At 38.2% G+C, this 25,714-nt stretch overlaps 1 protein-coding gene and 1 pseudogene across 1 annotated transcript; one reads left to right on the top strand and one right to left on the bottom strand.

The window, feature by feature from the left end:
- LOC111345378 (uncharacterized) lies at positions 1-25,343 on the top strand. Its single transcript, XM_088747695.1, has 17 exons — positions 1-12; positions 2,192-2,384; positions 11,843-11,947; positions 12,095-12,182; positions 12,526-12,616; positions 12,804-12,853; positions 13,304-13,510; positions 17,982-18,771; positions 19,297-19,400; positions 20,247-20,349; positions 20,710-20,860; positions 21,204-21,285; positions 21,708-21,774; positions 21,859-21,941; positions 22,164-22,284; positions 22,468-22,509; positions 23,152-25,343. The coding sequence occupies exons 1-17, from the start codon at positions 1-3 to the stop codon at positions 23,347-23,349; spliced, it is 2,487 nt and encodes an 828-aa protein (XP_088603821.1). The 3' UTR covers positions 23,350-25,343.
- On the bottom strand, positions 3,327-5,775 carry LOC148736817 (uncharacterized; annotated as a pseudogene).
- Positions 25,344-25,714: the final 371 nt, after the last annotated feature.

The raw sequence follows: 25,714 nt of genomic DNA, 5'->3' as shown, positions 1-25,714 counted from the left end.
ATGGGGGATCAAGTAAGTCTTATCGCGACACAGCTAAAACCTCCACATCCTTTCCGGCTCCCACTCTGAACCCTTACAAGCGATAAATATTGATTTGTTCCTGACGGATCTTTATTCGAATTTGGGTGAAGTCAAGCATTTTCCTAAGAAAATCTGTTTTTATATACGCACTTTTAACAGGTCATGGTGAACAGTGCCGCCATTACGAAGATATGAAACTTAAAGGGGTAAACGACACCTGTCAGCGAATTAAATACGGAACTGAGCAGACTTGGCTGAGCATCGAATGCCCTTTCTTACTTCGAAAGTGCTGTATATGGATGTGGTGCAGAGACTTCGCTTATTGTCTCGATAAATCCTTTACTTGGCAGAAACAATGCTCTGAAGAGTTTAGAAAAGTCAGTTGGAATTATCTACTTTCGACCAATTTCGTGGCGGACGCTGAAAAAAATGGCTCATCATATAAATTTGAAGTCAAAAGTTGTTACAAGGGGAGGAGTTTCAGACGTTACCCCATTTTAAAGATAACTTTATTTGACAGCGCAACAAAAGAAACAGGTTTGCATAATATTCCTTTCGTTCTCACTATGAAATTTTCATATCGAGTTTATTGATTAACCAACTTCTACAAATATCCACAGTAATTTTTACTTATCATTTTACCGAACAATCCGTGTGTCCGTTCTATTCTCTCTTCGTTCCTTCGTTCGTTTGTTCCTTTAAGCACTCATTATTTATTCCTCTTATTCACCAAATTTGTGTTGTCCTTACTCAAAAATTCTTTCATTTATTAATCAGTGACCTTTTTTGGGATTCTAGAAAGTGATAATTATTGACTGAGTGGGAGGGCCGGACGGTAAAATATTTAGTTCTAACTTGTTCTGCGCTGCGCTTGGTCCGTAAAGTGCTCTGCAAAAGTAATGTACAAGTTAATCACCATATATATTGGCGATATATCGCAGTTTTGGCGATATATCGCAATTTTGGCGATATATAGGCAATATTTGAGCGATATTTCAGTTGGAACGATAGATCGTGATATATCGCGGGGCTGTTGTTTTAATATCTGTGGTATATCGTTCAGCTCCCCGTGAATTATCGTTTTCCTTGAGCGATATATCGTTTGAGCTCAGCGATATATCGAGACGCGAGATATTGCTGCCGCTTAACGATATATCGTTTACACGGAGCGATGTTTCGTTAGCGTTCGGCGAGGTATCGCTACCGCGAGGCGTTAGATCGGAGAGGCAACATTAGGCCGCTCAGCGAATTCTCCATCGCATAGCAATCGCATAGCAAAAAGGTTAAACAAACTTCGTTGTTCGATCGAAATACGTTTGTTTGATTACATGTTGTTGATAATTCCCTTGTTGCACTCACATAACAAGAAATTCAAGCAAAGTCCGTTGATCGATCAATGGCTGCTCGTGTTTGAAAAACGTTGGAAACTACGCATAAAACTTATTATTAGTATTATTATTATTGTTATTATTATTATTATTATTATTATTATTATTATTATTATTATTATTATTATCATTATTATTATTTAGCCTATGTGAGGTTAGAGTCATTAAGTCTAAATGTATCTGTTTGGTTGCCCACGTGTGTAAGTGTTATTGACTATTCACCTGTTGCACTCGCGCAACAAAGTCAAACAAAGTCCGTCGATCGATCGATAACCGATCGTGTATGAAAAAACTTGAGAACAATGTGTAAAACCACTCTATACTGCCTAGTCGAGCTCCTGGATAGAGAAGCGAGACTTGAACGATGTATCGCTGGACGATATATCACAATGGCTCAACGATAAATCGCTGAACTGTACTGTGCGTCATGACTTCGAGCCAAATATTTTCCCGTCCGCCCCTCCTACTCAGTCAATAAGTACATAGTACGCATTTTTTTCCACATAGGTACCCATAAAAAAAGGGCAAGAGTTACGCAAAGAGGTATTTTTTTTATTATTATTTTTAATACATCACTTTTGTGGCTACGAAGTTAGCTCTCGCTTCATGATTTCCACGCATAGATTATGTAAGTTTTGATCATGGAAGGATTTCCTCAAGCTGAAGTTGCGAAACATGTGTATCTCTACACCTAAAACAAAGTATGTTACTGTATTGATGACATCGGAACATGGCATTAATCGCTTCTTTCTGCGACTTAAAAAGTTGTATCGTTTATATAGGAAATCTTCGACTCTTTTAACGCCACACGTCAGCAATTTTCAAATGCGATACTCCACAAAAGTGAACAAAAGAGGGAAAAGGAAACGGAAATGCTTCTCGCATTCACTGCTTTGGAGACATCCGTGTTGGAAAAAGCACAGCATCACCTCAATAATACAACAAGTGAATTTAGTATGAGCAGCATACATATGGGTAAGGCACTTTCTAAAAATAATGAGTTCAACATCATCATCTTTTAGTCCAATCCACAACTAAACGGCCAACAAAATCCAAGAAAAGGGCCTTTGAACGACCAATTAGTAGCGTTTAATTTAAGATGGAAAATTAATGTCGGCCCTTTAGGTGTGGATTTTGTCGGCTCTTTAGGTGTGGATTGGACTCAGAGGCCCTGCCAAGGGATCTTTTTATGATTAATATCATCTAAGGGCCCCTCCAGGGATTTTGTTGCTGATTTGCCCTTTCGGGCTCCAAAGGCCTTGTTTTGGGATTTAGTTACGGTATACAGTTGTAGTAAAAAGTGGGCCTTCCCTTTTTTAATGCTCGCCGCATTGCTTCTTTGTAATTAATTACGCCACTTATATTAACACATTTAATATTCAATGAAATATATGAAGTTCATATATTTTGAACTGCGGTATTAGATACATATGATACACGATCCAATCCTAAGATCGTGTATCATATGTATATTTAATATTCTTATCTCTTAGTTTTAGGGCTTTTTCCTTCTTTTTAATTAGTTTTTTTGTTTATTAGCACCAGTTCATTAGTCGTTATCAGTAATTACGTAATCAGCACTTCGATCCTATTTAGAGGGTCTCCATGGCGTGCTGGCTTTTACGGTTATTGGTTAAAATATTGGCTCTTTTACGGCTATCGGTTATTTTTTTACAGTTACGGTTAACAAAAAAGTTAAAATCAATTTCTTTGGTTCCAAAAGATTAAATATTAATAAATCTGTGTTTTTTTTCATCTTTAAAGCAAAATAAAGTGTTATGGTCATCTCAGGCTTAAATGAGTTATTCTTTTGAAAAAATTTAATATTTGATAAATCATACCACTTCTAATATTATTTTACGCATAGAATTGTGAACTACGAAAAAGGATTCAATAAAAGGCCATACCCAACTTAACTTACGTCATGCATTCTTACATTTACTTGTAGGAGTGGTGACGTGTTTGTCCTTATATGGTGTTATATGCCTGTTAAATTGTCTCAAAATATAGCCATGCTTGACGCCTCAAAATCCTTCAATGTACAGTCTAGCTTGTCTCGGGTACCTTTTTTTGCCTAGACGTCAAACCGTGTCCACACCTTGAATTGCCTTCCGGACCTTGTTACTACTGGATTACTGATGATAAGATCTTCTGAGTCACTATCCGTATCAACATCGCTAACTTCAGAATCGCTCTCGTACTCTTCCACCTGGTTGAAATCAGCAGCAGACGCGAGCTTCACTTGTGGAATGTTAGAATCGCTTATGAAACTTAATGACAGATCGGAGACTAGAGGGTTGACCTCAGAGGAGGCAGGGAGAGTTCTGTCGTCTTGGTAATCGGGAAATCGTACCTTTGGAGTAACATCCGGCTTTGGCTTAGCGTACGCTGCCGGGGGCAATGCTCCTGCCTGGTCTTTCGTCGTTTCAGTCCTCATAGTTCTTTGCCTCACTGGACGGTAATTCTCCAACCATTCATTCATTACTTCTTCATCCTTTTCCGATAGCCCCACAGAAAGAAGTGGAGTCATAAACTGCACGTCCTTGAATGACATTCCCGTTTGGGGCACTGTGTAGTAGGAAGATGGATGAGTATAGTATTTAGCCCCCCATTTAGTTATTCGCTTTAAAGATTCCTTCGATGTCGTACCAAACTCCATCGCATATTGAAGGGTGCTAAATGTCTCATGTTTAAAATGCGATACCGCATGTAGGTTCTCTTCTTGAGTTGTTAGTAAAGTTTGCCAGTCAGTGCTATCTTTGTACTCTGGGCTGACATTTGTGATATTTCTTATGAGGTTGTTTACACCATTCAACAAGAGCTCGACAGAATCTTCCGTCTTTTTATACACAATTCCCTGAGGACCATTCGTTGCTGAACCTTCTTTGAGGTCATTAGTTTCTTTTACATTTCTTACCGTAGATTTGATGTAGTCGTTCACCTTCTCAACATTCTTACTTACCTCCTCGGGCGTAATTGTCTGATAAGTACTACCTTTACAACTTATGCCAAAGCTGTCAAATAAAATGCCCAGGTGACTTAAAAAGTTTGTTGTCCCCGAAAAACCAGTAATCAGCTTGACTTTCCCTGCTGCCGCATCCGTTGTGAAAAGCGTATCTGCAACACTACATATTCCGTACACTTGGACAAAGCTGCAACTTTTCTCAGCTCCGTCCTGTTCTCCTTCACGTCTACCTCCGGCAAGAGTATCAACTTTTTTGGTCAACGAATTGTAACGCTTGACTTGACGAGCCTCAATGTCTGTGAAAACTAGTGTGTCACTAAATTTTGCTACTTTCTTGATCTTCTTGCAACTGTTTGTCATGTTCTCAAGAATAGTCATGACCTCGCCGGTTTCCATGCTAAAACAATAGAGGCCACCGTTACATTGCCCGCTTTTTGCCGCTGTGAAGTAAACATGTGGAGCGTTAGAGACTGTCATGGATTCCATGCGATTAGCACCCTCTGGATATCTTACGAGTTTCCTCGATTTTCTTTTTATGGTGACTCCATCTCTTTCTAGCTAAATCTGATAGATAGCTCGGTGACCATCAGCGCACAATAGTATGTCATCACTAACCATACATAAAGCTGCAGGCTTTGAAAGCAGCACATTTGTTTGCAAAAAAACTTTCGTCACCTTGGCTTCTAGCTGGTCTAGGTGCTGAGAAAGGCGCTTGCGTAAGGTAGGAACGGTTCCATCCAGGGAGAGGTTGTAGTTTCCCAGTATTCTCTCCAGATCAGCACGTGAACGTAGAGAGTTGGGGTCTAGTCTAACGTTCCCTTCAATGTCTTTAAATCTTACGCACGCGTTACCACGCTCTGCCATAAAGGCTACACCTCTACTGAAGCATAGATCTCTCGCATCTCTCAGCCCATTTTGAAGCTTTGTTACATCGGCTGGTTGGTAAAGTCTTATCTTGAGTAATCGAGAGCAACAGGAAACAAAATCGTAATCAAGTGCCAAAACACTACCAAGAGGTCCAGGAGAGATAGCAACAGGATGACAACAAAGACCTTGTTGATTTGAGGTCCAAAATCTATACTTCTCCGGAACAAGTGTGTGTATCACAAGTGCCACCTTTCTTAACACTTTTACCACCTCAGGTCTGGTTAGTCGTACTATTGGCTCGACTGCCATCCTATCTTTATTTCTGACGCATTCTAAGGTCAGAAATTTTCTCTAAGGTTTGCGGACATCACAATCTGTTGAGTCTCTCAACGTGCGGATTAATACGAGATTAGACATTTGAAAAAAAATGTCAGTGATGACACTTTGATAAACCAGACACGCGTTTATCGACGTGCTATGGGGAGAGAGCAGTGAGCTGAAAAAGTAAAACAAACGTTGAAAAAATGCGTCCCGTTGAAGCATTGTTAAAAACGATTACGGTTATACTTATTCTTCTTATTCAGTTAAATCACGACCACTTTTTTTGTCTTTCGTATGATATATGAAAGATGGGTTAACGCCTGTTTAACTGTTTTGACTGCCGCTATGATGAGAGCGAGAAATCGACGTCAGCGAAGAATACTTCGAACGCCATATGGCTGGTCAGTTCCGCGACCAGTCGAGTCGTTTGCTGTTTACTGACAAGCGATGATAGTGACCGCTGTAATAGCTACTGGTTAGCCCGAGTTTTCCGAAATCTACCTGCCCCACCCAAGCACTACGGCGTCTTTGATGTCTTGGCCGGTTTTCAAAGTTTTTGCGAACTGGAAAAGTTAGGGTCGCATTAGGCAATGTGCCCCGATGACAGATTTTTACACCAAAGTGACCACATTCACACCAAACTTTGCCAAGTGCGACCCATGCCTTAGTGATCAACAGCAAGCGTTTTCCAAACAGTGACATCTCTGCTAGTTGCTTTACTCAGGTATTTCAAGTTCGCGATCTCCTGAAAATAACAGATATTAATCCTCAGTAAGAAAACCAGTCTTTCGCTATCGAGACAATTAGCTCCCAAACTTGTGGGGAGCTAATTTAGTTTCTGCAATCCGCAAGATAAAAGACCCGAACAAATTTCTTGCCACGCGGCAAGTCACGTACAAAATTCATAACTGTAAGAGTACTTACTGTTCAGCTCGCTTTCACTATCTGAGTCAAGCAACAGGGGTAGTTCCAGATCTAGCTGCTTCTGGGTCGATAAGAATAATTTTCTATCTTGCCGCTGATTTTGGCGAGGCGGTAAAGTTTAAGGTCAAATTTCCCAAGACCGAACTTCCTGGCTTGCTCGTTAAGACCAAGAAAGTCAATAACGTTTTTCTTGAAGGCTGAAAGTGTCCGATGCTCTTCTTGGACTTTGAGTCTTGCCTTGTATCTTTCGCTTGGCTTTTCCTCACCCGTTCGATAAAAACTAAAAACAGCTTTCAATACCGACATCATTCAACCCACATGCACACTGGGTGAAGAAATTGGAGATCTTAAAACAAAAAGCTGTCAACTTGTCTTACAAAACGCAGGCGAAGTGAGGTCAAGGGAGACTACCAGGGGTCCTTGAAACGAGCTTGGCCTATAAACGTATGAGCCACATGCACGACATGTACGGAGTCAAAGTCAGCAAAATAAGAAATGAAACAGGTCATAAGTAAGTTTAGCACCTTCCTTAAAATTAAGAAATTTAGTGAATAATTTTTTTTTACGGTTACCTCTTTTGACCCATTTACGGCTAACGGTTTAAATTTTTCAATTTTTACGGTTATCGACTAAATTTTTGGCCATTTTACGCCTATCGGTTGACCCATTGAGACCCTCTATTTAATGCTCATTTTCTATCTCAAAAGTTGTAAATAACTGAAGAAGGTCTCTGACCGAAACGTTTTTTATTCAATCTTTTTTATATTTTTTACGTCAGAAGTTGTCCATCCTCGCAATTTTTTAAACTTTCTATATTTAACAATTATTCTACGAGTGCGCGTTGGATATGAGATGATAGATAGCCAACGAAGTGCGTAGCGCCGAGTTGGCTATAATCATCTCATATCCGACAAGCGCGAGTGGAATAATTGTTTTATTAAAAACGTTAAATTAAATTATTAAATTTTATTAAATTCTTAGCTCCCTTTTAATTTTAAGTTGACACGTATGCTTACCATATTTGTAGATTATGGTATATTGGCTGATATACCATAATGGCTAAGCCAATAAAAAGTCTTGAATTGCATTATCCAATGATCTAGCTTTTAATAAATATATATATATATATATATATATATATATATATATATATATATATATATATATATAGATATAGATATAGATATAATCCCCTGATGAGTGGGCGACCACGAAACAGGCTTGTAGAGATGAACTTGTAGTTTACTTGTCTTTTTCCTCCCACAACATATACATATATATATATATATATATATATATATATATATATATATATATATATATAATACCTCAAGGTTTAGGTTACTTGAACTTTTACTGCAACTCTGAGTTTCATGCCTCTTGCGAAGCAATCGTCAGGCAACTGCCAGAAATAACGGTTACAATCCACCAAAATTTAAAAGACAAAACAATGTGTACATGCGCGCGCAACATACTTCACGCGCTATCGTAACGTTACGTTCTTTAACAGGAATTTCCTGACATGTCGGCAACCTGATGTCAGCTCATTTCTTTTGTTTAAACTTGCCATCTGCGGTTTACAAATGATAAAATATTTTTCCCACCAAACACAGATTGCATCTTTTAGCTACATTGGAATACGAACTAGCTTGTTTCACCTTGCGCCACTTAATATTAAACTTAGTGTCCTTATCTTTAAGACCCCATATATATTTGCTAAGTTCAGTAGCATGCCTGTAACGTTCGTTTCGGAATGAACACAAGTGGTTCCTGTAACGCATTTTAAAAGCCGTGTCACAGAGACCAATGAACATTTTCCTTTGCGGTTTCTGTGGTGATCTCTGCCTGGTAAATTATGCTTTCCATGTTACAGTATATTAGGGAAGTATTACCCTTTTACTAAGGAAGGCAACATCCCCCTGCACGTGCATAAAAAATCTAACCACCCACCATCCATTCTGCACAACATCCCTGAATCAATCAATAGGAGGCTCTCCGAGATATCTTCCGACAGGGAATGCTTCGATAGCGCTAAACCTATTTATCAAGAAGCTCTCAAAAAAAGTGGGTACAGCTACACCCTGTCATTCAACGCTGCATCAAACCAGGCACCACGTCCACGAAGAAACAGGCAGCGGAATATTACTTGGTTTAACCCACCATACAGCAAGAACGTGGAAACTAACGTCGGAAAATGCTTCCTTGCACTTATTGATAAGCATTTCACAAAAACTAATCCTCTTCACAAAATTTTCAACCGGAACACCCTTAAACTGAGCTACAGCTACATGGGCAGCATTAGAACTGTCATATCTAAACACAACAAATCTGAAATCCGGAAACTCGCACGCGCTAATGATCGAGCTAGGAAAAGCTGCAACTGTCGAATACCTGACATATGCCCCATGGATGGGAACTGTAACATGGAAAGCATAATTTACCAGGCAGAGGTCACCACAGAAACCGCAAAGGAAACGTACATTGGTCTCTGTGACACGGCTTTTAAGATGCGTTACAGGAACCACTTGTGTTCATTCCGAAACGAACGTTACAGGCATGCTACTGAACTTAGCAAATATATATGGAGTCTTAAAGATAAGGACACTAAGTTTAATATTAAGTGGCGCAAGGTGAAACAAGCTAGTTCGTATTCCAATGTAGCTAAAAGATGCAATTTGTGTTTGTGGGAAAAATATTTTATCATTTGTAAACCGCAGATGGCAAGTTTAAACAAAAGAAATGAGCTGACATCAGGTTGCCGACATGTCAGGAAATTCCTGTTAAAGAACGTAACGTTACGATAGCGCGTGCAGTATGTTGCGCGCGCATGTACACATTGTTTTGTCTTTTAAATTTTGGTGGATTGTAACCGTTATTTCTGGCAGTTGCCTGACGATTGCTTCGCAAGAGGCATGAAGCTCAGAGTTGCAGTAAAAGTTCAAGTAACCTAAACCTTGAGGTATTATTATCCATGGCTCTAGCCCTGCTATTGAGCACTTTTTAGTAGATGACGATCTCATTCCGCTATTGAGCATTCCGCTATTGAGCATATATACACATATATATATATGTGTATATATATATATATATATATATATATATATATATATATACATATATATATATATATATATATATATATATATATATATATATATATATATATATATATGTGTATATCAGAAGTCGTTAGTAGAACTCTCAGGCCAAAAAAGGGCCAGGAGGATCGAAGAAGATTCGCAGTCCAAACCTCGCAGCAAACATGAACGTAGAAAGTTTAAAAAAGTGCGAGGATGGGCAACTTCTGACGTAAAAAAAGATAAAAAACGTTTCGGTCAGAGACCCTCTTCAGTTATTTACACATTTTGAATAAAAAAGAGCTTTAAATAAGATGGAGGTGTTAGTGATCACGTATTTACAAGTCGTCACTTGTATTTACGTAAGTCCTAACTAACTGAAGAAGGGCTGGTAGTTTCTAAAGAAACTGTTTGGGGCTGCGTCGGTGGGGGTAACGAAATAATTTGAATATATCAACAAAGTTGAAATAGTAAATTGGCCACCGTTACGATTATAAAAACTGACGTTTCGAGCGTTAGCCCTTCGTCGGAGCGAGTAGAGGAATTGTTGGTTGTGTGTGCTTTTAAAGGCAGAAAAAGGAGCTACGTGATTGGCGGGAACACGACAACGAGAAAAGCACGAATAAATTAGAGGAATGAAAAGCGTTCGTTGATACCTGTGCGATTTAGACTGCCGGTTTGAAAGATGAGCTCTTATTCAAGAGATTTCCGGCTCTCAGTGCTACATAAGTGTAAGGAAAGACCGCAGATTGCCATTTGTTGCTTGGAACGATTAGGTAAATTGAAAGGTCTAGCGTTTGGTTTCGATGTGTTCTTGTCATTCCTCTCCACGTCGCGAAGGTGTTCTCGGAATCGGTCACCTAGTCTTCTGCCTGTTTCGCCGATGAAAGTCTTTTTGCAGTAAGTGCAAGTTATGCAATTGACTACATTGGCGGAAGGTGCACGTGAAGTGATCGGTGATCTCAATGGATCGTTTGGGTCACGATATTTTCTCAGTGTTGTGAATGAAAGGACACGTTTTGTATCGTGCACGAGTGCATTTAAAGGTGCCTGGTTGGTCATTAGTTTGAAAAGAACGTCTGACCAAAAAATTGCCTGTGTTTTTGTCGCGTTTAAATGAAATGAGCGGAGGCTGCGAAAAGATAGTGCTTGTCTCTGGATCGTTTTGAAGTAATTTAAAGTTTTATAGGAATGATGGATTTGACTGAGTGGTTGTGAGGGTGAAACGTGAGAGTGAATGGAATGCGGAGGGAATCTTCCTTTTGTGACGTTTGTAGTGCTGAATGTCGATCAATAAGTTGGGCGCGGTGGTTACCCGCTTGAATGACAGAGTCAGGGTAACCACGTTTATCGAAAAAACTGGCACATTGACTCTGATTTGTGGTGGAAATCAGTGTCTTTACTACATAGACGACGAACCCTTAGAAACTGAGAAAAAGGAATGGAGAAGGTATCCCACCGAAACGTTTTTATTAAGATTTTAGAACCTTTTTTCGAATTTTTTTAAACTATATGTATATATATATATATATATATATATATATATATATATATATATAGGAAGTCTGCAAGTCGATTTTCGCGTGGAACAGTGCTCAATACGTTGAAGCAGAGCAGAATAAATATTATGAGAGGAAAAAAGGACGTAACTACATTTCCCGACAAGCCTGTTTCGTGAATCGCTTCACTCTTCAGGGGTTTAAACCCCTGAAGAGTGAAGCGATTCACGAAACAGGCTTGTCGGGAAATGTAGTTACGTCCTTTTTTCCTCTCATAATATTTATATATATATATAAATATTATGAGAGGAAAAAAGGACGTAACTACATTTCCCGACAAGCCTGTTTCGTGAATCGCTTCACTCTTCAGGGGTTTAAACCCCTGAAGAGTGAAGCGATTCACGAAACAGGCTTGTCGGGAAATGTAGTTACGTCCTTTTTTCCTCTCATAATATTTATATATATATATATATATATATATATATATATATATATATATATAAAGTGTGACTTGATTTTCGTAGAACAGTGCTCAATACATAGAAGTAGAGCGAAGTATATATTGTGGGAGGAAAAAGACAAGTAAACTACAAGTTCATCCCTACAAGCCTGTTTCGTGGTCGCCCACTCATCAGGGGATCAAATCCCCTGATGAGTGGGCGACCACGAAACAGGCTTGTAGGGATGAACTTGTAGTTTACTTGTCTTTTTCCTCCCACAATATATATATATATATATATATATATATTTTTTTTTTTTCTTTTTGCATTTTTCCTATAGATCTTCTAGTCACAAAAATTTTCAGCAAAAACCATAGCCACCACTTTCATCTTGAAACTAAAGGAGGATATTTCCTAACCATTCCGTCAGCAAACTTGGACTATGGTTTGAAAATCTATTTTGATATTCTTTACTTGGATATATCTTGTTTTCTAATCAATTAATTTCTTAATTTGTTCATAAGATTTTTTAGTGGATGCAGCACAATTTTTTTAAAAATTTACGATATTTTTCCAATTTTTTTCTTCCTAGGTTCAGTGGTTCTTGGAATTATTTACAGAGACCTCCATCAATTATTTCTCATTAACCAAACAGAGAATAGTACCCTTAACGCCTCCAGGTCTTCCAATGATTTGAACTATGAATACATTTGCAATATTTACGTCTTTGCGATTTGAGCTAGGCATACATTTGCCATCTTTGCATGCATAAATTATTGATAACTTTTCTAAACGCTAACAATTGAAGTGGGTTTACCCTCACAGTTCCTGGTCTCCCAGCGATTTAAAGTATACATACAATCGCCATCTTTGCATTTTGTAGCAATTAACTATTGATGGATTTTCTTAACGCTAAGAGTTGGAGGAGTTTGAATCTAAATAATTTCCATCAATTTATTTTTTGTTTACTCGTAAGTGGGTGTTTTAAGTTTATCAACTGTGACTTTCATTGCTCCTAAATAGGGAAGTCAACTCCATTATTATGGCTGCCACAATAGTTCCTCCGCTCTCAAGACTAAAGGAAAATATAACTTTGATGTTCAAAAACATTAAGGTAGGATGACTTATGACTTTCGTCTTTTCTAGGTGAGATTAAGTCACTCTATCAGCTGTCTGAAATGAAATTCGTCTATTTCAGCCAGGCTGCTTTGTTTACCAATCCATATTTTGTTAGATTTCTACATAGGGGGAAAAATGCGTCATTTAATATTTTTCATGATTTTTGCTTTGTTTTCTTTAAGAATACAGATAACAAGAGAAAATGTATGTTTTGGAACACGTTCGATGAGAGGTAAATATAGTTCGAAGTTTCCTCAGGGTTTTGTGCTTTTCGTTTGTTTGTTTGTTTTTTTCTCTTACTATTGATTTCCTTATTTTCCTTCATGGAGCTAGCATTAGTCCAATTACGCAGAAATAACGTATGCTCTATGCTAATGGGTGTCGCCTCAGTTTGATACAGACTCTCTTACATCTAAATTAAGCCAAGCCAAGAAGTTCTAGTAAACTAAATTCCGTTGCTATTTTCTACATTTTTTTGTTTATTTATTTATCCATTTTTTTGCATAAAGCTATTCTTGCATGTAGAACATAGTTTCGAGAGCATGCAAATGCGATCATCGCATAACAGCCTAAGTTCCTCGCTTGCATAATATACGTATCTTATTACATTTGGGGCTCCGCTTGCTTGCTTGTGTCCCAAAGTCTCTCGCTTGATTGATGGTTTATCTATCTCACACGAAAGCTCCATTGGCTGGTCAGGACAAGGGTGCTATGTCAAATCTAGTGATGCACACCAAACAGAGTGCACCTGCAATCATTTGACTCATTTTTCTGTTCTTCTGGACACATCATCTGGTCAAGAGACTGCCACTATATCAGAGGTAGGTGTAACCATAACGCTTACTGCTGCCCTGTACAATGACACGTACTCGAATATCCAAACAACTACGTATTAAAATATATTAGATGGTGAAGTACACTAAAAACTTGGTAAAGTCGATTATCGAGATTATATATATATATATATATATATATATATATGAAAATTTTCTTTTCAGACATTTAGTCCATTTAAGTATGATTATTTGGGGTGTACAGGATCAGGGTTTCCCTTGTATACAGAATTTGTTTAATTGAAATTAGCCTGCAGCCGTAATTGGATCCTCCTTTGTCATCCGCTAAGTTGACTTCGGTCGTGTATCTTTAATAGATCCTTAGTTGGGTTTCATATGGGGTTATAGGCTTCCCCTACCCTGTCACCTTGAAAATTAAGTTTCCCGGGAGACCACGTCTCCGATCACGTAAATCACATCTTCGATTGCCGTGTTGCCAGCATGGTTGTCCTGATAGTGTAGTGGTCATCACACCTGACTAGTAACAGGGGGACGTGGATTCAAATCCCGCTAAGGGAAATTTTTATTTTCAAACATTTATTCCATTTATATATATATATACAATTTTAAACCAGTTCAAGACGTTAGGAGGAATTCATCGTTTTATTGCAACAGTCCTGTTTCGTATGGCCAAAGGTTGGCCAAACTCATCTGGCAACATCAACGAATGACCATTAAATCATTAAATCTAAATGCTGGCGGTTTTGGTTAAAATTAAATGCTGGCGCGTGCGGCTTAACACGCAGATGAACAAGGCATTGATGAGGTACAGGCCCCTAGTGGTTCTGAAAAGATCGATAGGCTTTTAATCACAAAAAAGGCTTATTGGAGTGCTCATTTATTCTCTTTGGTACCCCATGGTTTGAATAAAAGAAAGGAATTTCATTCGAAAAATAGAATTTGCTATAATTAATTTTCCATCTTATATTAAGCGCTACTAATTGCTCGTTCAAAGGCCCTTTTCTTCGATTTTGTCGGCCCTTTAGGTATGGATTGGGCTCAGAGGCCCTGCCAAGGGATCTTATGATATCAGTATCATTTAAGGGCCCCTCGAGGGATTTTGCTGCTAATTTGCCCTTCCGGGCTCCAAAGGCCTTGTTTTGGGATTTTGTCACGGTTTACAGTTGTAGTTAAAAGTGGGCCTCCCTTTTTTTGCTTGACGCATTGCTTCTTTGCAATTCGTTACGCCACTCATTTTAATATATTTCTTATTCTTATCTCTTAGTTTTTAGGGTTTGTTTCTTGTATTTTGTCCATTGCTTTCTTTGTAATTAGGTTTTTTGTTATCTTCTTATTAGCACCAGTTCATTAGTCTTTATCTGTAATTACGTAATCATTAGCACTTCGAACTTATTCAAAGTTCTCTTTTTTTTTTATTTCAAAAGTTGTAAATAACTGAAGAATGTCTCGGACCGAAATGTTTTTTACTTAATTTTTTTTTTAAATTTTTGAGGTCATAAGTTGTCCATCCTCGCAATTTTTAAACTTTATATGTATATATATATATATATATATATATATATATATATATATATATATATATATATATAACAGAATAAAAAGGTAAACCAAATGATGAGCTCCCAGTAGAAGGATCCGCGGAGAATACAGTGCTTCAATGAAAGTTAAGTAAGTGTAAAACGATGAAACATGAAGCAAACTTCTAACTGTTCCAGCTTTAATGTGGCGACGTTTCGGCCTTTGGCTTTCTTCAGGTGGAACGTATTTACATAGAAATTAAAAACTAAAAATCCTAGTAGGATTACAGAATGACCTGAATTTATACTAAACGTAAGAAATAAAAATAGTATTGCGTAATGCATTCCAGACCTAAATAATAGGACGTAATAATGAGTAAAAGGCAAGAGTGTGCAATAGGCGAAATAACCACGAATGGTTGCGAAGAACTCAATTACATTGTGTAAATGATGCTGATGCCCTAATTAAGTATTATAGCGGATGCGATTTTTGGATCTGAATTCGCGTCTTTTGTTAAGTCCGTGGGGACTGAGTGTACATAGTTGTGCGGTCCAGTAGGCCTCTCTCGTAAGTAATAATCTATCAATATAAGCTGCGTCCCCTTGCCTGATAATTTTCTCAATAACAATAAAATTAATATCAGAAATTCCGTGTTTGGTACAATTGAAGTGGATTGCAAGCTCGCACGTTTTTTTGTTTGTTCGCATAGATGACTTGAGATTACGAAAACGCACTTTGAATTCAGTGGAAGCAGAACCCACGTCTTGTAAATTGCATTTCTTGCACGAGGCCAAGTAAACAACATTTCTGGAAGAGCAAGACAGGTTTTGGCAAATCTTATAGGTTCGGCCTGTGGAAAAACTCTTAAATTTGGAATCCTGAATTAAAAAATTCTTGAAAAGGTCGCATCTAGAGGAGCATTTAAAACAACCTCCCGTTTCCTTCTCTGCCTGACTAACTTTCCCACCTGACTAACTTTTTCCCACAGTCTAGAAGGCGCCAAAATGTCTTTCAGGTTTTTGGTACGGCGATATGCTGGAAAAATTGATTTTGATGGAAAAATTTGCAATAACTCAGGTGACGATCTTAAGAGATGAGCATGCTCTTGGATAACCCTCTGAATATCAGGGAGGATAGGATTGTAGTCGAGGACTAACGGGAATACTTTTTTGTTGGACTTGACATTTTTCTTCAGGAGTACTGATCTTTCAATTCTCAACGCTCTGTCAAATTGATTGTCTACCAAATCTGCATTATAACCCTGGGATTTAAGATACCCTTTATATTCAATACATCTCTTGTAAAGGGACTCGTCTGTGGAGCAGTTACGTCTAATGCGTAAAGCAATTCCGTAGGGAATTGCCCTTTTACAGTGTACCGGGTGCGAACTGGAAAAGGGTAAATAAAGATGGCTATCTGTAGGCTTAGCATAAATATCAGTAATTATGAGCCCGTCTTGAAGGTGCAGTGTGAGATCCAGGTCATTGAGGGTGTGTTCAGAGTACACCAGCTCAAATTTGATAGTGGGATAGAGGGAATTGATGTACTCGGTAAACTCTAATAACTTAGGTAAACCATGTGTCCAGACATCGAAACATCATCCTTATATCTCCACCATAACAATGGTTTCACACCACCTCCAAATTTAGCTTTCTCATCAATTAATCCCATAGCCAAGTCGGCATAACTGCATGCGTTTTTGGGGCCCATAGCCGTACCATGTTTTTGCACAAAATTTTTCCCGGAAAATTGACAATTATTGGCTTGGAGACAAATTTCGATTGCCTCAACAATGCATTCGGTGGATGGAAATATGATATAGAATCAAGAGCTTTTCTAACAGCTGAAATGCCTAAGTTATTATCAATATTGGGAAACATAGCCACGACATCCCAGGAGACCAGCAGACACCCAGGTGGTAAAGGACCTTTCTCAGAATTAAATGTTTGGATCTTGTTGATAAGATCAGTGGTATCTTTAACAAACGAGGGTAGATTTTGGGCGAGAGGCTTAAGATAGAATTTAGTAAAAGTAGAAAGTATTTCGATTGCCGTTCCGCAGCAAGATGTAATTAGGCGGAGAGGGTTGCCCTCTTTGTGAGTCTTCACATTGCCAAAAGCCACCCCTGGTTTTGGTTCCAAATTGGCAACCCAAGTGGCAATCTCCTGACTAATCTGTCCTTCACTAAACCATTTCTGTCCCCAAATTTTGACTTTATCAAAATGGTCAATGGTGGGGTCCTGGTTAAGCTTAGTATAATGGATATCATTGTTAAGCTGCCTTAACATCTTATCATGGTACTCATTTTGGGAAATAATAACAAGTCTAGATCCCTTATCTTGAATTCTAAATACATTGTCACTAACTTTAAGTTTACGTTGTTTAAGAAAAGTTAAACCTCGGAGAAACTCGACTTTGGAGGCGTCCAATCACTTGTGGATGGAATTGTTGGGAAACGGTTATCAGCTGGGTGATCGTTATCGTCTGGGTTTCTGTCGTGATGGAATACAGCAAGTCGAATTCGTCTGTCAAATTTATCGAAGTCATCAATGGTTTTCCGCCAGTTGACATCCTTTGGTGTCGGGTAAAATGCTAGACCTTTCATCAAAAGGGAACATTCCGCATCCGAGAGATCACAAGATGTTAAATTGATAGGGTGTAGATCTGAAATTTTCTCAACGTTTCCTTGCGGTGAACTGGCTTGATGATTAGAGTGTGATGCAGTTCTAAGTGGCCCATTTCTGGTAAAACGCCGTCTTTTAGTTCTCGATTCTTCGTGTCGAGGGATGTGGCAAGTTGCTTGTTGCACTGGATTTTAAGGTGTGGCCACTGTAAATTTGCGACGGGCAATACGCAACAAGTCAAATTCTAATCGCTTCATTTGTCTGCAAGAAGCAGACATTGTATTCTGCGAGAAGTGTGCAAACAAAGGCAATTGAACTCCGAACGCGAAAAACTTCTCGAAAACTACGATGAATGTACAGCAAAAACTGTCTGGAGAGGAACTCAAATAATTCGAATTCGACTTGCTGTATTCCATCACGACAGAAACCCAGACGATAACGATCACCCAGCTGATAACCGTTTCCCAACAATTCCATCCACAAGGGATTGGATGCCTCCAAAGTCGAGTTTCCCCGAGGTTGAACTTTTCTTAAACAACGTTAAGAAGGACATTTTCGAACCTAAGAACTTGAGAAAAGCCAAGGACAACCTGATGAGGGAGGAGAGATCAGCCCTAGGTAAACTTAAAGCTAGTGACAATGTATTTAGAATTCAAGATAAGGGATCTAGACTTGTTATTATTTCCCAAAATGAGTACCAAGATAAGATGTTAAGGCAGCTTAACAATGATATCCATTATACTAAGCTTAGCCAGGACCCCACCATTGACCATTTTGATAAAGTCAAAATTTGGGGACAGAAATGGTTTAGTGAAGGACAGATTAGTCAGGAGATTGCCACTTGGGTTGCCAATTTGGAACCAAAACCAGGGGTGGCTTTTGGCAATGTGAAGACTCACAAAGAGGGCAACCCTCTCCGCCTAATTACATCTTGCTGCGGAACAGCAATCGAAATACTTTCTACTTTTACTAAATTCTATCTTAGGCCTCTCGCCCAAAATCTACCCTCGTTTGTTAAAGATACCACTGATCTTATCAACAAGATCCAAACATTTAGTTCTGAGAAAGGTCCTTTACCACCTGGGTGTCTGCTGGTCTCCTGGGATGTCGTGGCTATGTTTCCCAATATTGATAATAACTTAGGCATTTCAGCTGTTAGAAATGCTCTTGATTCTAGATCGATCAAATTTCCATCCACCGAATGCATTGTTGAGGCAATCGAAATTTGTCTCCAAGCCAATAATTGTTAATTTTCCGGGAAAAATTTTGTGCAAAAACATGGTACGGCTATGGGCCCCAAAAATGCATGCAGTTATGCCGACTTGGCTATGGGATTAATTGATGAGAAAGCTAAATTTGGAGGTGGTGTGAAACCATTGTTATGGTGGAGATATAAGGATGATGTTTTCGATGTTTGGACACTTGGTTTGCCTAAGTTATTAGAGTTTACCGAGTACATCAATTCCCTCTATCCCACTATCAAATTTGAGCTGGTGTACTCTGAGCACACCCTCAATGTCTTGGATCTCACACTGCACCTTCAAGACGGGCTCGTAATTACTGATATTTATGCTAAGCCTACAGATAGCCATCTTTATTTACCCTTTTCCAGTTCGCACCCGGCACACTGTAAAAGGGCAATTCCCTACGGAGTTGTTTTACGCATTAGACGTAACTGCTCTACGGACGAGTCCCTTTACAAGAGATGTATTGAATATAAAGGGTATCTTAAATCCCAGGGTTATAATGCAGATTTGGTAGACAATCAATTTGAGAGAGCGTTGAGAATTGAAAGATCAGTACTCCTGAAGAAAAATGTCAAGTCCAACAAAAAAGTATTCCCGTTAGTCCTCGACTACAATCCTATCCTCCCTGATATTCAGAGGGTTATCCAATAGCATGCTCATCTCTTAAGATCGTCACCTGAGTTATTGCAAATGCTTTCATCAAAACCAATTTTTCCAGCATATCGCCGTACCAAAAACCTCAAAGACATTTTGGCGCCTTCTAGATTGTGTATGGGTGGGAAAGTTAGTCAGACAGAGAAGGAAACGGGAGGTTGTTTTAAATGCTCCTCTAGATGCGACCTTTTCAAGAATTTTTTAATTTAAGATTCCAAATTTAAGAGTTTTTCCACAGGCCGAACCTATAAGATTTGCCAAAACCTGTCTTGCTCTTCCAGAAGTGTTGTTTACTTGGCCTTGTGCAAGAAATGCAATTTACAATACGTGGGTTCTACTTCCACTGAATTCAAAGTGCGTTTTCGTAATCTCAAGTCATCTATGCAAACAAGCAAAAAAACGTGCGAGCTCGCAATCCACTTCAATTGTACCAAACATGAAATTTCTGAAATTAACTTTATTGTTATTGAGAAAATTATCAGCCAAGGGGACGCAGCTTATATTGATAGATTATTACTTACGAGAGAGACCCACTGGACCGCACAACTATGTACACTCAGTCCCCACGGACTTAACAAAAGACGCGAGTTCAGATCAAAAAACCTTTATCATTATTATTATTACTATTATTATTATTATTATTTTATTATTATTATTATTATTTTATTATTATAATTATTATTTTATTATTATTATTATTATTTTATTATTATTATTATTATTATTATTATTAATTCATTATTATTATTATTGTTATTATTATTTATTTTCTTTTTTTCCGATGACAGAGACATGAGAGGACCTTTATCCCAGATTCGTGTGAGTTTAGTCGCTTCTCTTGGTGCAGGACAAATCATCTTTCTTGCTGGGATTGGAGCAACTAAGAATAAGGTATAAATGCTCAGAAGTTTGCTATTCTCGTAGTCAAAATAGGAGGAGGCCAATATATACACAAAAAAACGAAGCGATAAGTTAAAGAAGAAAAAAGAAATAATTACTTGAAGGAAAATAAATATTTTCTAAGAAGAGCTTGAAACTAATGTAGCGATTAAAAGGCTTTTTTAACAGATTTAACTAATTTCACTTACATCGAATATTAGTTTTCTTTCTAGTCTAAAGCACTCCACCGCTAAATTAATTGACCTTTCTATGCTTTTCGATTGGTCAATTTACCAATTAAAAGGGTCAGGATGACACGCGTTATTGATATTGACCATACAATTCAATCATGGCTTGCAATCATCTTCTCAGGGAGGTTGCGTTACAGTGGCAGCCCTTGTGCAGTATCTATTGATGGCCGCCTTCTGCTGGATGTTTATCGAGGGAATTTACCTCTACTTGTTTGTTGTGAAAGTTTACAACGTTGGTAACAATTTAAAAATTTGCCATGGAGTCTCTTGGGGTAAGGTACTCTGTGTCCATTAGATCATTTAATGAACAGTTTTAACTGCCATTCCCTTAGTGACCCAGAACCCTTAAGTCCAACTTATTTTAGAGACAACTTCTCCGAAAAACTTCTCTTTGGTCCTTGTTCAACCCTATTTTTGTATGACAATGTTTCTTAAGGATTCCCGAGAATAGTTACTCTCCGCGTTTAAGAGCATCGGCCCAGGAACACATCAATTATATTACAAATTCCATTCCTGTATAGCTCTGACTAGTGATGTTACAGGTAACTGTCAGAGGTCAAAAAGGAAATTCTGCTCTTGGCAGACATGAACAAGTTTCGAATTTCAATTTTATAGGCCTTCCTGCGCTCATTGTTGCCATATCTCTGAGTATTGCAGCGGGAAAAGATGGGATCGAAAGTTTTGTGAGTGAAAAATAGTAAGTTGAGTTTCATTTTACTGATTTCATGCCATCTCACTCAGCTTTCCAAGAACTGATTTGACACAGGTATTCCTTCGAATTCAAAAAAAAAATAACATCCTGTTACAGTTGAACAAAGTAGATATAGAAATTCAACATTTTATCCATTTTTGTTTTCTTTCTTGTTTGTTTTGTTATTATGTTTTGAGATCGAAGACCTAAAAATTCTGAGTCTTCTGATCAGCTTTTAATTGGATTGTTTAGGGCAGTAATTATTAATTAATTCAGTCAATAATCTAGAGAAAAGGCATAATCGGCTTATTAAATGTGCGCCAAATCCATATCAACATGCCCAAAGGCACTTTCGTTTAAGAGTCCTGTAATCATTGACAAGCAAAGCATTTATTTATGACTTAATCTTTCTCTTTTTTTCCTTAAAGCTGCTGGATGTCTCCGGCCAATGGTCTGATCTGGATATTCATAGTGTTTGTTGTGCTTGTTGAATTTGTAAGTGAAAATAACTATGATTGCTGTTGTCGAAACTGAAAAAACTTGTAAGGGGCTCATATTGGTCTATTTGCTTATTTTAAGTTCAACATTCTGATCCTCGGCCGGGTTATCAAGGAAATGACGACTATGCAACAAGAGAAAGACAAACACAGCACACAAATAAGGTAGTGTTTGGTCCATTTAAGGAAAACCGGTTTCCGAATTACTGGGTCTAAGAATCAGGTCCAGCTCCAGCAACTATAATCTGGAATCCAACCGTCTTGGAAGCGGAATCTGGAGTTCGTAGGAATAACAAAGAGAAATCAACTTGATACGATTGATATACCTATTCGTGCCTCATTAGATTTCGTCACAATCATAACCCAACAATTCTAACTTTTTTGCAGACTTGGTGTAAAGGCATGCGTAGTAATGATTCCTCTGCTAGGAATCTCGTGGTTATTTGGGTTACTATCACCATTGCATAAAGCTTTCGCTTACATCTTCACGATCTTCAACTCTACACAGGTAAGGTGTAAACAAACGTAATTGAAGTTCAAAAGTCGTTTTGTTTTCTCAAATGTTGATGGATTCATAAAGAGAGAGGTGTTACTTCGCTAGCTCAATGCTTCAAAAGCTGTGCAGCTCTCGTAAAAATCTAGCATGATCGTAATAGCTTGACAGATTCTGGACATCTCTTCGATTCAACAGGGTTTTTTCATCTTTCTTCTTCACTGCGTGAGGAACAGCGAGGTCAGTGATTGTTCACTTTAGAAAATTGCTCGTCAAAGTCCGATAATATATCAGTTTTAGCAAGTACAGCAGATACCGTGATGTTTTATTTTATTTTAAGCGTGCTATCAAATAGATTAGACCCTATTGAACAGGGCTCGTTCTTGGATCGAACTGTCCAGACAGATGGACTCGACGTGACAAATGGTAGCAAACTATGACCAAATTTTGTCAATGTATTTCCATATTCTGTCGGGCGTGGAGCTTCAAAAGTGCGCTAGAGCTCTACTTTCAAACCAATTCCCATCCCCTTGGAAGGGGCGTGGGGGAGGAGGGGGACGAAGAAAGGACATGGATTTCCAATTGACGAGACACATCATCGATTTGCCGTAAAAAGAGTTTAAAGTTGATATTGCAATTGATAATACTTCCTTGGGAGGAAGAGGAAGTAGTTACAATGCATCTATTACACTTTATAATTGTACCTGTTCTCATTAGTCTCAGATAACTGAATGACCTCAAATTCCGCTATGGCTTAAGAAAATTTGTTGCTATTGAACGTCCATTCATATCATATAACAAAACAAAATCAAAGGCAAAAAGACTTAGAGTGACAAACTCCGTAAATGTAACAGTATGGTTCATTTAACCTGCAATTTACAGATAAGAGCTCGTTTGACAAGAAGGATTCAGACGATATTCCCAGCAATGGACGATGGGACAAGCACGAAACGAATTTCCGTAGCTCCCTCGGACGTAAATGAGGAGGCCACAGCCATTGCCGCCCTGAGAAAAGTAAATGTTCAGTCACTGAAGGACGGCGAAAAGACAAAAACAGTCTCCAACAAAACCTCCATGTAGCTGCAGAGTTTTAATCTATCCTAGCGTTGATTGTATAGAGGCTAACCCTTTTACAGGCAAACCTGAGATGATTACGATAATTCTTGATAGCTGGAAAGGACATCATGAGAATTCGATCATGTGTCCCCTTAATGAATAAATAAATGAGTTCTTATTACGTGGAAACGAGGCAAAAGCTGATAGTTTGAGGTGCTCTCACATCACTTACATTGTACATTACAGTGATAGTTGAAAGTGTAATATCGTAGTACGGCATAGTCAAGCAAAATATCGTAAGTTGTGAATCTTACTATAGTTAATAACAACTATTAGTATATACTAAAAAAGTGGATAGCGTTGAAGGCGCGCTCTGATTGGCCTGTCAAACTCCGAATATCCTTTGCTATTTACCTCCGAGCAACTCGGGGAAAAATGGCGTGCCGGTTTCCATCCGTGATAAGCGAGTAAATCTCTCAAATAACGACAAAGCAGTCGCTGAAAACACAGAGAACGCGACTAAATTTGGTTTGGCCGTGTTTAAAGGTAATGGTAACCGGGAGTTTATCGATAAAAAGCAATGAAAAAGGTTTTGTTTAAAAATGCAAATTAATCTTGCGTAACCTCACTTGTACACTTGAAAATCAAAGTTGAATGGTATTTTTACAGAGTGGTTTCAAATACAGAACGAGTTTGCAACACCATTTAAAGAAACGTCGGCACCAGAGCTAAACAAATGTCTTCGGAAATTTTAGCTGTCAGCGAAAAAACGTTACGACAGTTTTTACAACAAAAAATCACTTACCGCGATCCGAGTCGCGTTGGATCGTTACGCGCGGGAGAATTTTGGAATCGTTGCTGGAATGTATGAATTAAAATACATTTTTGGTGGTGTATATTATCTCACTGTTTTAGTATATACTTAAACAACTATTCACCTCAGTGTCGGTGGTTAGCGGTGGATATTTACCTCCACTTCGGTGGATAGTTGTTAATTATTAAAAACTGGATCATTGGATAATGCAATTCAAGACTTTTATTGGCTTAGCCATTATCGTATATGAGCCAATATACCATAATCTACAAATTAAAAGGGAGCTAAGAAATTTAGTGATATTTAATATTGAGTTTAATGTTTTTGATAAAACAACTATTCCACTCGCGCTTGTTGGATATGAGATGATTATAGCCAACGAGGCGCGTAGCGCCGAGTTGGCTATCTATTATCTCGTATCCAACAAGCGCGAGTGGAATAATTGTTAAGTGATACAGTATTATATCTAAATGGACCACTGACAGAAAAGCCGCGGGTAGAACAATAGTAAGGGAATGTTTAAGCATATTTATTCGTTGTTTTTGTTGCTCTAGCCGTTCTCAATTCATTCGAGTTTCTTTCATCTCGATGTTTTAAAAATATATAAAAAAAAGCCACAATAGATTTTGGAAATAGATTTTGCATTGTTAACTTTTCAGTCTTGTTCAATTCTAGTGAGATTGTAGGCAAATGAAAGTTTTAATGACATTTCTGGCAAAATTAGTTCTCATGGTAGTTGACAGCTGAGTTTATACTCGTGATTCCAATTTTCTTTCATACGATCAAACTCAACACCAACCTTGCTTAGATAAGCGGAAACTTTTAATTGTATTTTTCATTTTATTTTGTAAGCTGCTCTATTGTAATTTCAACGTATATTTCTAACATCAAAGCTGTGAATTCTCACTAAGTTTCCTATTTTAATGACCTCGAGTTTATTCTATCCGTCCTGTAAACTTTAAATTATTTTCGTCGTAGAAACAGTTGGGAATATTTAAGAAGTTTTCGTTTAACTTCAAAGACCTTTTGCCGCTTCTTTTGTTATGCTGTTCAATTATGGTCGATTTAGATAACAATAGCACCTCCCACCAATTAGTTCATAAGCAGCTACATTGTACAGCTCTGATGATTACAAGTTCATTTTTGACTCAAGCATGATGTATGTCAGGGTGATCTACGAATAAAGTTTACTCTGGAACCAAAACGCTGTCTCATCCTTGACGTCCGTATATGCTCGCTCGATGTAGATCGCCGTGTACCAGTAAATCGTAACGAGTTTCCGTTCTCGCAGGCCGACTGGTCTCTACCGAGTTAATTTTCCCTAGTTATTGTTGTGCCGTCCACGAAGGTTCAGCTTTCCAGTTTAGGCGCGAAAAACAATCGTCACACTCTCCGAAGAAACTTTTCAAGCTAAAGTCCAACCTTAAGTAGGTTTGTAAGTACATTGTCTGTGATTTGTGGCCATAGCGCCGGTTTCTATAATAGACACTAGCGTGCTTTTCCATCGCCACCTTGTCATGAAAGCATTCAAAACAATTAGCTTAGGATTGTGTGATGCATCCTTTTACTCTCTTA

Source organism: Stylophora pistillata, chromosome 2 (genome assembly GCF_964205215.1).
Source record: "Stylophora pistillata chromosome 2, jaStyPist1.2, whole genome shotgun sequence".
Lineage (NCBI taxonomy): Eukaryota > Metazoa > Cnidaria > Anthozoa > Scleractinia > Pocilloporidae > Stylophora > Stylophora pistillata.
The sequence above is the reverse complement of the archived record's forward strand: the minus strand, read 5'-3'. Positions and strand labels throughout refer to the sequence as shown.